The 15,551-nt window shown below is 38.1% G+C and overlaps 1 protein-coding gene across 1 annotated transcript; it reads right to left on the bottom strand.

Annotated features, from left to right (window-relative positions):
* Nucleotides 1-2,144: 2,144 nt before the first annotated feature.
* On the bottom strand, nucleotides 2,145-13,894 carry pnpla3 (patatin-like phospholipase domain containing 3). Its single transcript, XM_044343781.1, has 9 exons — nucleotides 13,578-13,894; nucleotides 12,381-12,613; nucleotides 12,187-12,252; nucleotides 8,737-8,946; nucleotides 4,951-5,011; nucleotides 4,648-4,824; nucleotides 4,419-4,551; nucleotides 4,110-4,217; nucleotides 2,145-3,279 (listed from the first exon to the last, which is right to left on the bottom strand). The coding sequence occupies exons 1-9, from the start codon at nucleotides 13,762-13,764 to the stop codon at nucleotides 3,039-3,041; spliced, it is 1,416 nt and encodes a 471-aa protein (XP_044199716.1). The 5' UTR covers nucleotides 13,765-13,894; the 3' UTR covers nucleotides 2,145-3,038.
* Nucleotides 13,895-15,551: the final 1,657 nt, after the last annotated feature.

Here is a 15,551-nt window from a genome sequence, read left to right as displayed (position 1 = left end):
TTCCTGGGCTGCAAATGAATGTGTGATGAGTCAGGTAGATCTGTGATACAGGGCTCTCAGTTTGGTTATTTTGCGTACCCTCAGCTTGGACTACAGTAGATACGTTTGCTCAAAAGACTTGTGCTTTGTATGGTGCTTCACATTGTCCCCTTTTGATTAATGCCACATATGAGACACAGTGGTTTAGAACTGGCTGCCTGAAGAATGACCATAAATTGGTACATCCATTCATCTTTAAAAGTTTGGTTTCTGCATCAACTGTAGATATAAAACACTAGATGTGACATGTCATAGTGACTTGCCATTCTGGGTTGGACCATATGGCAGCGATCTTACCTGGGTCCAGTTTTAACTTGATGTAATTGGAACCTGTGGTGAAAGAGGCTTATGTTGTATTTAAAATCCTTGTATATTTCTACCCATACATTGATGTTGTTTTTATTCAAAGCAATGAGCGTACGACAACTGTGCCTGTCTAGACTGAACCAAAAAAACAAAGATTCTGGTAGAATTTTGATTATTTATAGCTATAAGAGAACAAATCATGCTTTCAATCATGAAGATAATCTCATAATTGTGCATTTATATTGCAGACACTGATTTTATTTTTTAAATGTTTCCTTAACTTAATATGTAAGAACTGTCTTTTGTATTCTGAATGGTTAATATCCTTAAGCAATATCTTTTATATAGAAATCCTAAAAAAAAATCAATATTGTGGCCTATACTGGCAGGCAATTACAATCAGAAACACAGGAGAGAAACACATGTGTACTGTAAATATTAATATATTTATTAATGTCATAGTTTGTACATAAGGCAAGATATATTTCGCTCTCTCTCTGTCACAAACACACACACATACACACACACACACTAACTCACTGGCAAATACTTCCTGTTTTGCTGTTTTTTGGGGTCAGCCAGCATGGGGTTTGTTTTGATGATGAGAGGAGAGTTTAATAGCCTTGCTACCTGTAAATGAGGAGTAGAACTCCTGATGGACTTGTCGCAATTGTCTTTTATTCTCGTAAGGTATGGACAAGGTATGGAAGCTTGACCTGAACTGCTACAAATCTCCTTTCTCAGACTGGATTACTTTACCTGATCAAGATGGATGGATTATTTTTTATTTGCTTTACTGAAAAGAATATCGTGTAAAGGCATGAGATTAGCTGACAACAAGTGATGTTAATATATGATGACTGATTGCAGGATTCAAGGTGGCTAATTTTGGGTTATCTGGATGTGGTGAACATGTAACGTAAAATGCGACCCCCTCAGCCTCAAATAACAATATGTTGCTTGATTGTGTGGTTGGTTAGTGCTCCGTGCTGCTGTCAAGGATGTGGCTAACGGTACTGTTGTGTTGATTGCCTACGCTTCACTTTTTGTGTAGATTGTGATGTAGCTGGCTTGCTGGATTTGTTTTGAGATGTTATGAAATGGGATTTAGGATTGAAGACAAGCACTTCTCCTTGTCGTTAAAATGTTTACACTTGATTGATAGCTACTTAGTGGCCAAATGTTAGGATAATATTGATAACTTTGTTATAACACTACTCAACGTTACCTGTGATCTCTAAGTTAGCTTAGCTAACATTAAAACAGTGTTTGCTGGTTATAACTTATCTGTTTAGCTAACAGATCAATGCTGCAATAACTAGCAATCAGCAACAACTTTGATGTAGAACTCAGCTAGTCCGTTACTCGGTGACTTAACGTGAGCTAATGGTAGTTACCTAGTTCACTAACTTTTTGTAGTTTTAGTTGATGCATGGAAAAAAAAATCTCTAATCTACTCTATGTTGATGTGTGAAATGTGATGCCAACCTCTCTGGTCTCTTTGGTCCTTTTGGTAAAGCAATTAGGTGCTACACAGCTGACAATCATAGCTGCTGCCAATAGGTGACAATTGTAAACAATACCCAGGTAAGATGGCGACAGTTATCCCATGATTTATGATGTAATATCACATCTAGTGTTCTATATCTATATATAGAACAATTGTGTCTAAATTGTGTCTAAACAATTTTTTTGTTATTATAAGGCTATGCATGTATTCATTGAACTGGAGGATACTACTATTTTGTATTTGGTCCCAGATTTGAAAGGTGCACATTTCAAAAAAACAAACTATTGACCAACGTTTAAAATTGTTTAATCTTAAGAGAATATTAAAGTACATTAATGTAATAATAATTAAAGTGACATGAAAACAGATTTACAAGTTGAAGGTCAGACCATACATTGGTAACACTGATATTACAATATATATACAGTAGGCTATATATACTGTATATTACAACACTGGTTGCACTCTCTTGATGAGCACATTTGGGTTTCATTTTGGCAAATTAAGTCATAATAATGACCTCTACAGAAGCTTTACTGTCAAAAAAAAGCTGACCAAAACATTTTTAGTTTGCTAAAAATTGAGTGCTGTCTAAAAATAAAATTGTTTAGATTTGTGGAGAAATTATAACTTGCCTGTTAAAAGCAACATTACATATGTTGAGAAGTGTAGAAATGCAGTCTGGCAGATCTCCACTAATGCTGCTAGAAGTTGCATCACTTAAAGGCTGACGGATGGTGCCTGGAGATATCATACAACAACAACAACAACAACAAAAAAAATCAACAGACAGAGAAGGAGAACCACTTCAGAAGAGACAGAGCACTCTTGATTCAATTAACTGTATTGGAATGAGGAATGAATGCTACATTTGGATACATTTATACAAACAGGTAGGTAGGGTTGTAGTTAGACTGTAAAAGTAGACACATTTCTGTGCTGTTCATTAAAACAGATCATAAAACAAATCCATGATCCTGAGTGATTTGCAACTCTGTCTTCCAGTGCACTCTTTAAAATATAATACATGTGGTGCTGCCTGGAGTGTTCAGAGTCAGAGAAAAATCTGTGTGTCCTTAAAACATGTACGCACCATTGCTCATTGGTTTAAATTTTTACCACCACTCACAGAAAGAGTGGAAATCTGACCACATAATTGTTAAAGTGCAGGTCCTGAATCATTTTACTGCTGTACATGGCTGTGTGGTTCATCCTGGGAGCCTACAAAGAAGCAGACTTGTTGCGGAGAGGAGGGGGCGATGTGAGGATGATGGTGGGAGGAAGAGGAGGTAGATTTGGGGATCTCCCAGTAGTTGCCATGGAGGTCTAGGGAGGATAGAGCAGGCAGTTTGTCTCTGTCCATGGGTTTCTCGCACTCCGTCGATAGAGGCGGCACGCTCATGCATTTCCTCAGGCACGGCTCACTGTAGAATTACATGTCAATTACATGTGTAAGAGTTTGTTTCATTTATTTCAAACAAGATTCATGCTTAAAAGCAATGAGCAGAAAAGTTCAATATAGCCATTTGATCCCTTGAAAAATACCTGTTGGCCTTAAAAGGTCCTTCATCACCAGAACATTTGTGCCACAGAGAGGCCCAGGCTTAAGGGCTCAGTATGCTTACACTGAATTAGTCTGTGCAAATATGTCTGAGTAAAAGCAAACTTGTTTATACCTATTCCCAATCGCAACATTTGGATGCCTGACCAATTGCTGTTAAGTGGGCATGATTTTCAGATTGTCTGTTATGTGAACCTACAAAAACTGTCCACAGCCTCCTCCCAATTTTGCCCTTGGAAAGGGGTTTTCAGAAGCTGTTGAGAGATCCAACAAGCACTTTGTTTGAAGCATATTGACACCCTTACTGTCCGGCCTTGTTATATATCAATCGGTTTGTGCCAATTTAATTAAAAATTTGTTTAGGAATATGCAAATCTAAAGCACAATATCAACTGACATGCTATGGGCCTTAAGATTGGTCCTGCTTTATGATTTAATCATGACACAGACACATTCCAATACATTTTGTGGACTCTTAAAATCCCACTCACTATGTTATGTATAACCTTTCCCAAAAGTTAGGTAATGGAGCTATATCTTACAAACTCATTGGCACAATGAAGTTTTATCAAGACATGTTGCTGCCCTCTAAAAAATACTCTAAAAATGAGCACCCCTTCAATGGACATATTGAGTATATAACTGATCCACCAGCACACTTTGTTAAAATTACACTGTAAAATAATCTGTCACCTAATGGAGTTGGATGGTGCTCCTTTCCAGGCCTGTCGGTACACGTCACCTGCCATCCCAACCAGCCAGCGCACATCAGCTGGTACCTCTGGAATCCACTCCACAAACCTGGAGCAGAGCACAAATCATACAATATGAACAGACAGTAAACTGATGTTAAACACTGTGTTAAACACTGTGTTAAACAGAAAACCTGCTCACAGACCTGACTCTGTAAGATGTGTGGAAATGAGTTTTAAGTGCAGGACTCTTTTGTTTACAGCTGAAATATTGTCATTAATGAGATGATGAGATGATGAGATCACTCACCTCTGGGCCGCTGAGTAGGCCGACTGTACAGGAAGTGTGTATGGCATGAGCATGTAGGAGGCCACTCTCACTGGCAGCATCTCGGACACTGTGGCATACAGGCCAGGTTTGTCTTGGCAGGCCTCACAGAACACTGACAGACACACAGAACAGGACCGGTCAAGAAAATGGCATGTTTACACCATTATTTAAAAAAACAATTAAAAGAGGCATTAAATGAGAAACACACCTTTCTTGATGGGCGTAGGGAGAGCGATCTGCTCATCCAGCCACCAGTGCTGTTTACGCAGTAGGCGGAGCCTCCGGAGCACCCACTCTTTGGTGGTTTCTGTGTGCTTGCAGCAGCAGTTGGGCGGACTCTCTTGCAGGGCAGGGCCAGAGGTGGGACGCTCCAGCATCAACAGGTCTGATACCACAAAATATGACATCAGTGACATGTTTCAAAGGTTAAGGTAGAGGCTGATAAGAATATATTTTTATTGGGTAAGCTTATCTGAGTGTCACCATGGTAACACAGTAGTAGAATACTCACTGTTTTCTTCAAGGAAGCGTAGAGCGTCCTTATAACCACTCTGACACATCTCAGCCAATACCTTTTGAGAAGAAGACAATACATCTTACATATGGCAAAAACAAAAAATTGTCTTCTTCAGACATTTTACCGACTTATTGACACATTATTGATTAGTGCCATGAATGGCCCGTATAATACTTATCAATTTAATTTCTTGTTTCAGTAACGGAAAAACTGGAAAATTCAATTCACTAAAGGTGTATTTTTTGTTCACCAGACTGATATAAAATTAAGATATTGGACACATTTTTTGATTGGCCAGTGGGGTCATTTCCCCCTTCTATTTTTTAATGTCTTTTTTAATGCTATGTATAGTAAAACTGTTGTCTGCGTTTTGACTCATAAGGACAACATTTTTTTAAAAAGTGCTATACCTAGCTAATGTCAGGTACAGGAACCCTGAAATGAAAATTTTCATGATAATAATAAGCTTTATTTACAAAATAAAATGCTTTACATGGTTGAACCAATTCAATCCAAATTTTAATTCAATTTTCTATTATTGACTTCATCAATAGAAAAGGAAACTAATAAAATTACATAGCCCATGAATCAACAAAACATCCGAAAAACATAAAAAACTTTTAAAATAAAGGACATTTCAAAGGAATAGATATCAGATATTTTGGATAATACACTTATTCAGTTAGTGTTCAGTTAGGGTGCGGTAGTCAGGACATGGTTAGCCTAGCCTAGCATAAATACTGGAAGCAGGGGGAAACTGTTAGCCTGTCTGTCTGTAATCTTTAAAAAATACACCAACCAACTCCTCTAAAACTAACTATTTAACAAAGTTTCCCATTTGTCTGTTAATTCCCTATGCAAACAGAGATGTTAAAATGTGGTTGTGGTTTTACAGGGAGTTACAGGCTGTAACTAATACACTAAGCTAATTTCCTCCTGGCTGTAGCTCCATATTTGATGCACACACAACAGTGGTATCAAACTTCTTATATAACTGTCAGAAAAAGGAATAAACTTATTTCCTAAAATGTTGTTCATATTTTTTCAAGTGTGTCTTAAAACAACAGTCAGGTGTCCATATGAACACTGAAAGAGATTTTCTTTGCTGTAATCATTCCTCCTGTTCATACTGGCTATTAAAAGATCCCCTTCAGGTGTGCTTTCAATATAAGTGATGGAGGCCAAAATCCACAGTGTGTCCACAATGTTTCCCTGTTGAGCTGTCTCTTTTTTTAAAACCTACTGCTATGTTTTACAATACTTTGGTATATTCTGAATATTTGTTAAGTCTAGTTTTATTTCCTGACAAAGCAGCAAGCCCAAAGGTAATACAAGGACTTCCCAGGTATCCCTATCTGACAAGTCATACAGTAGATCTTCTATGTAATGACATTTCCTATCATTGTCATAATGATGCAGCCATATCACTGTGGTCAATTTGTCATATTACATAAGAGCAGTGTTTTCAATAAAAAAGAGCTTTGACATCAGCAGAGGTGCTCACAGCCAATCCACTAGCTGGAATGGTCAGGCCAGAAGGTCAAGGGTCAAAATACACAGAGTTCTCTGTCTTATTTGATATTCAAATTCTGTGTTCCTACACACGTCAGCACAGCCCCTACCAAATGTGTGTTCATAGTGACGTGATAACATAGAGTCACTGGCTCAAGCGTGTAAGGGTAGAGTTGTTTTTCAAGTGGCATGGTACAGGGAGGTAACGCCTCCTCTAGGGAATGTGGTAAGAGCACACATGTCCCCGTCACAGAGATTTGTGAAGTCGCTTACATAATCATGGGATCCAGACGGCATAATACACACTCACACGTGAGGGGAGTGTTGAGCAGCCAGGATATATAACAACACCACCCACACGGCAGACAGCTCTACCCCGACAAGGTCAAAGCTCACCTCATCTTACAAGTTACCTAACAATCATCCCAGCGACAGCAAATAACAAGAGGAAACATGGGATAAAGTAGAGTGATAACAGGTGAAAATGGAGGCAGAAGTTACACCCAGATAATACTTCCTGTCAGTGACTGGTAAAGAAAGAGGATTAAGAAGGGTGAAAAAAAGATCAAAAAAATATTTGGTACAGAAACTGATCCAGCCATATATTGATCTATATATGAATTATAACAATAATGCTCCATTGCACTCTGTCTAGTCCAGCATTCATGTGTCATTAAAAGGAAGTTTTGTTATTTTTCAATCTGGACCCTATTTTCTCATCATTGTCCCCACCAGTCACTTAGACCTCAAATGATGCAAAAATAGGGTCCAGGTTGAAAAATACCAGAATTTCCCTTCAAGGGATGTTATCCACTTATGGTAGTGAGACATACAGCTTAAAAAATCAGCAGTGTGGAATTACTTTAATTAATCCTGGTGTGCTAGAGGCATTTCTGATGCTACAACCACATCTGCCAGCCTCTGAGAATTTGGGTCCTCACTCTGGATGATAGTGTAGCAGATGTTTCTTTAAAGTTAATATCGCCTTTAGCTTGGGTTAGGAAAATAGTGTTCTGGGGCTGCTTCAACACAATCAAGGAGTGCAGTTTATTTTTAAACTAGAAACTGAAAGCAGCTGAAAAGCCTCTTGTAAAGTCTGATGGGACAGTGTTTGATGAGGCGTCTGTACTTTAAACACAACCAATAGCATAAGAAAAGACTTTTATGGGGAACTATGAAAGGTTATTGTGAGTGTTAACTATTTGGTCACTTTTTTTTTTGGTTGGAACACTCAAAATCATGTTCAGTTAGGTCATGTTGTCCATAAAGTTCGATAATAAAGGATATTCATAATGCCAATCTTTTTTATTATACAAGATAGTGTATGTGATGCATGCTGTGTTTCCCTAATGTAGAGCTATTCAAGCATATCTTGCCTAAATTGGACTGGTTTGACTAAATGTAATGAAAAATCTGTTATACGAAGACAAAACCTATGTAAAGTTTGCTAACATTAGCTAGAATTGTACCAGACCAAATAAGACTGTAGCAGCAAAACCTCCCAGTTTATTGAACTGAGCAAGGATATGTCTTGTTGCCAACACATTCAAAGGTTTATTTGTAAGAGGAAGAATGTGTTATTTACTCTGACAACAAACAAAAAGTTCCATAGGCTCACACTAAAGCTGCACTGGATTTTTTGACCACTTGGGGGCAGCAAAGCAAGCTAAAAAACACAAGATTGATATTTTATCACCTTATGAAGTTCTATATTATCTGGTTATTTAGCTATTGAATGTTCCACTTTTTTCACCAGCTAGTCCCTAATTGTCTGTCTGACCTTTGGTGCTTGGCAGTTTTACAGGCCTGAAAACCAAACCAATCAGTTAAAAGGCTAAAAATCTGAGGGACACTGCAGGTTCTTCACTACTTTACTACAAGCCACTCCTTTCACCTTACATACTCATTTTATCTAATGTTAATATAACAATATTAATTTGTGCGGCTAACTTAAATTAGCTTGAGGTATGTGCAGTGCAACTGTGATATGAAGGAAAACAGATATCAGATATCTGCAGATTAATTTCTCAGAATTAAATTACTGTGATTAAAAAAAACAAAAAACTTGACCTTTAGATGGGAATTGAAGCTTTTTCAGCCTGATAATCCACATCTGATTTTGAATTCTCTCCAAGAAGCACATTAACAAGTTTGCATCATATTTTTGTTGTTGTCTTGTTCTGTATTGTTTGTCACATATAATTAACTGCACCTACCACACCATCTGAAAAAGCAAACTGTCCCTCCCTCTGCTGACATGCTACCTACCTTAGGCTCTGGTGGAAACAGGGCCCTGCTGAGGCGGTACATGTTGCCCAGGTTCATCTGGATGCTGGTGTTGGTGAAACGTAGCTCATGGAAGCTGGTGGAGTTGTCCCGGGGACAGATGTCGCTCTCACCAGAGAAGGGAGAGATGGTGATGGTGTTCTTCAGCTCCGACTGGGGAAGGTTGTCGCTGATCCCGCCATCCACGTAACGCTAAAGACACAAAGACATTTTATCATCTCATTAAATTCATGTTGTAGAGGAAATGTACCTACATTCATTCAGTGGTTTAAGTAGTTTCAGATTTGTTTAAACTAGATAGCAATATTTTCAGTGACTGCACTCTATCAATTGGTGCCATCATCATTGTTTTTTACTGCTCTACCGTGGTAATGGTTCCAGACTCTACACAGAGCCTCATTTGTATCCACAAGTTTTGGTCACATATTTTGAACCATTGCCTTGTGGCATCATGTCAGCCTTTCAAAACAGAAAACACAACCTCTATGTAGTGAAACAAGAACCCTCTTCACACCATCAGTCACATCTCTCTAACACTAACATCATTGTTGGGATGAGTGACACATATTTTTTTTTATAGAGTTCAATCATTTATTTAAACAATGATATGCTCTAGTTCAATGTTTGATTCAACCTCTGGTACATCAGAAAATGAAAGGACAGCTTTCTCATTTAAAGTGATTAAAATGTCATGGAGAAGGAATTAACCTCAACTGTAGGCGCCAGCTTGACAGAGATGCTGCCAGCCGACAGACCGGCTGAAAAATGTGCCTCTATGATAAGAACTGTGAGCCTGACAGAATGTAGGTCAGTGAGGAAATGGAGGTCAGAATCATTCAATGTGCATACAGAGAATGTAAACCTGTAAAGGTACTTTGATCTATTTTATTAGACTCCTTTACATTGCAATTAGGACATTAGCATTTGACCTATTTTAATTCCATTGTTGTGTTTTTATTTCTGTAAACTTACAATTTTAGCAGTCTTTGTTTCTTTTGCACTCCTGGCTACCTGAGGGGGGGAATCTTACCTTAAATGACCTCTCCTGAGATCTCTTGTGGAGTTATAGGCACATATGTTGGCTTATAAGTAACAAGAAATTGCAATACAGAAATACCAAAGACATGATTGAGGTCATTTATAAACAATGCCACGATTATATAGTTTGTACACCAGAAAGTACTGATTATTTAGTTTCATTTAAGCAAAAAAAATGTCACGTTCAGTACATATTTTGGTGACAAATCTTGGCGCCCTGTGGAGTTTTCTTGCGCACAAACAGAAGTTATGTTTATGTTATTGTTATTCACCAAAAGACATTGTGTGTAAAGCCAATCTTTGAATACTGAATATGATTTTACATTGTTTATATTCTTCTTCCCTGCCTTTGCTGGAGCCTCTAAAATTTAAACTCCAGTACATATATACAGTATGTTACCTCTTACAAACTTTATTCTCTATATTCATTTAATATGTATGCTTGCTTGTATTCTGACAAGAAGACTCTTGAGGTTACACCTGCATTTTATTGGAATTAATTCATTTGAAGTATATCAATTGAACAATGTCTCAATTTTTCGTGTTATTACGGCTAAATGACATAATCCTTTTTTCAAGGAACCTTCCTAAGAAATTACATATAAATTCCTTTTTAGGAAATGATTAGGTACTATGGGATCTTTAAAATTAAGCATTACCAAACTTTCTAAAGTTAGCTCTAAGAATGCCTATAAATGAATGTTTATGTTTGTACAGATGGTATCATGCCTCAAGTGAATGTACACTCGTGCACAGAGTTGGTGAGTCACACCAAACTGGGCTCTGAGCCAGCAGATCCTCTAGGCAGCAGAGGGTACACAATGTACAGTCCACATATACAGCCTGCAGACAGAATATGTACATAGGAACATTCTTTCAAAAATGTATAATCAGTTAAACTGAATCTAGCATCAACTTATTGGACACATTATGTTTCCTGTTCTGTTTAGACACTGAGCTTTGCCACGAAGTCTGAGACCAGAGTGCAACGCACCAAGATGACCACTGGGAGGGTGACTGTCTGGGATGTCCTGTTTTGCCAAGGTGACTTATTATGTGACTGGAATTCACTGTCTGAACACTGGTCCTAAAATGACAGGCTTTTATTGTACTATTTTAATTCATCTGTATCTACATTATTGTTGTATTGTCTGTTATTTCATTTCATAGTGTTTGCTCTGATAACTCTATTCATTCAGTTGTTGCATTTTGAAGCTAAAATCTTATGATTACTATATATATTTGTATTACTTTAATGTATCTTTTCAACATTTCAGCTGATTTCATCTCCTACACTTCAACTGGCATTTCAACTCTTTTAAATAAAAGTTCAACTGCTTTGAGCATTTTCAGTCCAGGTGAAACTTAAGCTCATGGTGGTGAATAACTTTCAACTGACACGTCAACTGCTTTCAATACCTTCACTTCAACTGACACATCAAACTCTTTCAGTGCTTCAGCTTCAACTGTAACTCTCTTACAACATCACACAAGCAGAGGATTATCTTGTTGTAAACAAGATAAAATGTTCGTGTTAATCCTTTTTACTGAAACAATTTCAAATGTTTCAACTGCAAATTTTCAGCTGTGAGGACAGGTACATTTTTCTATTTTGTTATTTTATTTGACACTGCCTATTCTGTTAACTACATTCATTCAACTGTTCAAATTTGAAGTCAGAACCTTATGAGTATTCTGTGTGTTTTTATTATATTTCATGTTATCTGGTTGATTATTTTTACCTGCCTCACGCTTGAACTTTGTATTTTGTTATTACTATATAACTGGGTCTGAAACCAGTCTGAAATACCAGGCTATGTTTGTGTGTGTGTGACCTGTGATTACTGTTCACAGTGACACGAACACAGTAACCTCAACTCTGTCTATCTGGATGAGATCACTGTCAAAGTCCCCCAGCAGCTGATAAGTCAAACATTGGTAATAGAAACATGATCTAATCTAATCATGACACTGAAAAACAAAAATGATTTCATAGCAGTCTTGCACCTTGACCTGTATTTCCCATGTTGCATTTTTAGTGCATTATTTTAGCTACTATAAAGTCCTGTTTTTACTGGAATGCTGTCATCAGTTTTAAAAACTGAATAACAGATCAGTTTTTTCACTATCTTCACATGATTTTCTTCTCTAATATGTGGCTTTTCCCTTTTCAACTTTCGTGGCTACTGTACGTTATTCTAATCTTTCTATGACACTGAAGCTTCCTTCTCCTTTTTTTAACTTCTTCAACTTTTTGGTCACATGGTCGCATGCTTCCCATTCAATGATTTGGTCACACAAATGAAGCAAACAGTGTGACTTCTCTAGGAACCTGAAATGCTATTTTGTACAAATAGTGGCAAAGCTAAACTTAGATACACCACAGATACGTACCACTCCTCTGAAAGACGGAGGAATCAGCCCGCAGTAGATGGGAATGAAACAGCTACAGACCAGCGCCTGTGGACAGAGTGCACAGTTAAACCTGCAGAAATCTGTTTCCTGTTGCTTTCCTCATTGTAACAGAGGCATTAAAGACTTCTCCAGATTTAAAAGATAATCATGTCACCACCCCCACATCCTCGCACCTGAATGAGTTCCTCTTTGGAACTAAACTCTGACACCAGCACATTCTCCCCGTCAGACACTCTGGTCAGCGAGACGCACAGCCGTCCTGAGGCCAGGACATGTGCGTCAGAGGGCAGGTCACGATGCAGGCCCAACTTCAGCACCTTGACCAGGTTGAAGGTTGGGTGAAGAGGCCCCAGGTTCCTCTTCCTGGCCTCTTTAGCCACCTCGATCACATCTTCACAGCATTTAGCTAGGAAAGAGAAAGTTTAGAGGTTATAGAACTCTGGGGCTGAAATATCCTACTATAGTTTCATACTCTACACCAGTAACTCCTAGCTACACCCCTGCTGTGAAGATTCCTTGAGATCAATCGACTGCAAACAAAACACGCAACATCAATCAATAGTCACTGCCGCTACCAGGAGTCAGTAACCAATAGAGATCTGGGAAAGCCCTCTTCCCAGCCTAAAGCTTCTTATTGGTCGATACACGTAAGTTGTTCTGGATCTACACGTGTCTACTGATAAGAGACATATGTTGATAAAAGAGTGCCTCTGACTCACACTGTCTACAACAAGAACTGGCATGTTTCCACATGATTCAGTGGTTTCACACTGGTGGTTGACATGTTGAACATACTGTATCAATGGAAGTCAGTATCAGCCTACTCTACATACTCTCTCTATCTGATCAGCTCTGGACTTCTAACTATGCAGTTTTTCTAATCTGATTACACATTAGTTACATCTTCATAGAACTGGAAGTGTAATTATGGTCTTACTAACAGTATTTAATATCTCAATTTGTATTGAATTGAAAAGCTAATAGCCTATTGCAAGAAATACATATATATTCACAAATATATGTCTACATTATTTACTGTATATCCAAATTTGTATTTGTTGGCCGACATGTAAATGACATGCAGTTGATTAAGTATGTTTTGGGCAGCAGGACACTGAGTTTCCCTGAGTTTCATACATGAAAAATATAAAATATCTGAAAATACATTTATGATTTAATGTATTTTGGTATCTTTAAATGCAAAAATACACTCTTTGGTCATTTATGTCCAGAAATTCAACTAAATTCAACATCAACAGCATTTTTCACACTCAATACAACCAAAAACTGAACTGAGGGAAGTTGAGCCCATATTTAAAAAACAAAAATAAAAACAAAAATAATAATGGAGGACTTCCGGTCTGTCTTACTTATGGATGCCTGGCTGGCGAGCACTGAGGCGGTCAGAGCACCGGCGGAGGCTCCGTACAGCTTAGTGGCCCCTTTGATGAGGTAGGGCGCTTTCTCCAGCAGACAGCTGGCAACTCCGACGTGGTAAATCCCCAGGAACCCGCATCCGGCAAAGGACAAGTTCCAGCCGCCGTTTAGATCGAACATGGCCGGGCATGCCCCAGCTGGGGAGCCCTGAGACCGGACAGACGACGGTGTGCGCGACGGCTACGGGGAAACCCCAGCGCTGCTGGTCACTGCTGCTGGTCGGAGAGAAGCGGACTGGGAAAGCCGGCAGGTAAACAGCTGGATCTATAGTGAGGGAGGTGCTACTAATGCTGCCTTCACGTGCTGTCAGAAACATCATAACTCCCATATGAGCGGCCCAATAGTGCGTCTATCGGGAAACGTGCACCTATTTTCACGAAAATAATATGCTGTTAAGTAAAAAACTCAACCAAAAACGCTATTTTGTAGTTACTTCATATATAGACTACAGATATTTTAGTGTCGGTCAAGTGCTAAGCTACAAACGTTTTAATTAATTTTGATAGGTTATCAAGTGACAGGAAGATGTAGTGTCACAGAGTGTCATAATCCTGCCTTTTGTGTCTGTAGACATCGACTAGCCAATAGAAACCTGAATGTGAAGCCACTTCAATACAGTGTCGTTATTACATTATAATGTTTACAACATTCAGATTTACGAGGAACAGTAAAGGCAACAAATGTTACTGAGAGCAGGATTGGTTTGATACATATCTGTCAGCTCTTATTTCTCCACTAGAGCCAATCAACAGCAAGTGGGACAGACAACATGCCGTGACGTCACGATCCTTAAAAAACACAAGACAAAACACAAAACCTTCCTCCTGCTCCTGTTTTCTCTACCAAGCAGTCATTTGCAAAGTTTCTACGTATTTCTATGGTGACCATAGTCTGCTTCTCACCTTTTCACTAGTGTTAAATGAGGACAGAGCCTTACAGAGCAGTGAGCAAGTTATTGATTTTTTTTCAACTTGTCCTCTATTCTTAGTAGACATTCAGCTGCTTGTCGGTGATGATTTATTGTAAGTTATTGGATACTGAGAGAATCATACCAAATCAGTAGATGCAATCTTGACCACTGAAATACTGCATCAAATGAGGACAACTGAGGACACTAATATCACAATAAAACATGAACTAAGAAACATCTTAAACCAATGTCTATTGACCTGTAGGAATATTAAAACATATATATTATAGTGACATCAAGTCAGATAAGGAAAAATATGACTTTAAACTTCTTAGTGTAACATTACTCCATAAGGATTTCATAGGAAATAATAGGGATAATGTATTGAAATACACTATGAGGTCACTGTCCAATATCTTTTTTATATGTTACTGTTACATGTTTGTTTATGTATTTTAATTAATTCAAGAATAAATAGATTGATTAACCTGTTTTAGGGTTGTATCTGAGGGCGGATGACCTCATTCCCATCAGGAAGAGAGAGCTAAGAGAGTTACAGCAGCTTATCTTCATCCTCATTAGGCAAAAAAATTACTTATTAGCACAAACATACATGAAAGTAGAAATGTAATTGCTGTCATATCCACACACAATAAACAGTGACCTGCTTCATCTATGCTTGAATTGAAGTACTGTTATTGACAAAATCTGCTCTGGTCACACAGGCCAAATGATGTTATGTACCTGAGTTATTCATCTTGTAAGTTTATAAGCTGTTATGAGGTCATATTCATTAGGATTTACACGAGCCTATTGTGTTTACATTGTTACTGTAGTCATGTAAAAGTTTTGATGTAGTCCATGAAAGGGAAAACTTGCAGTGGCAATATGTGCCTACATCTGCTCTGAAGTTAGGTTATATTGTAGAGTATTATAGGTTATATAGGTTTATTACAGTGACATTTGGGCAATTATTTACTATTTAGTGTCAGATCCA

Source organism: Thunnus albacares, chromosome 23 (assembly GCF_914725855.1).
Source record: "Thunnus albacares chromosome 23, fThuAlb1.1, whole genome shotgun sequence".
Taxonomy (NCBI): domain Eukaryota; kingdom Metazoa; phylum Chordata; class Actinopteri; order Scombriformes; family Scombridae; genus Thunnus; species Thunnus albacares.
Note: the sequence above shows the minus strand (reverse complement) of the source record. Positions and strands in the feature narration are given on the sequence as shown.

Bases quoted from the DNA above. Each gene is read 5' to 3' on its own strand.
- pnpla3 (XM_044343781.1), bottom strand. From the start codon at position 13,764: ATGTTCGATCTAAACGGCGGCTGGAACTTGTCCTTTGCCGGATGCGGG. The intron at 12,614-13,577 runs GTAAGACAGACC...TCTCTTTCCTAG, and splicing joins CGCCAGCCAGGCATCCATAA to CTAAATGCTGTGAAGATGTG. The intron at 4,218-4,418 runs GTGAGTGATCTC...GCTCTGCTCCAG, and splicing joins GCCTACTCAGCGGCCCAGAG to GTTTGTGGAGTGGATTCCAG.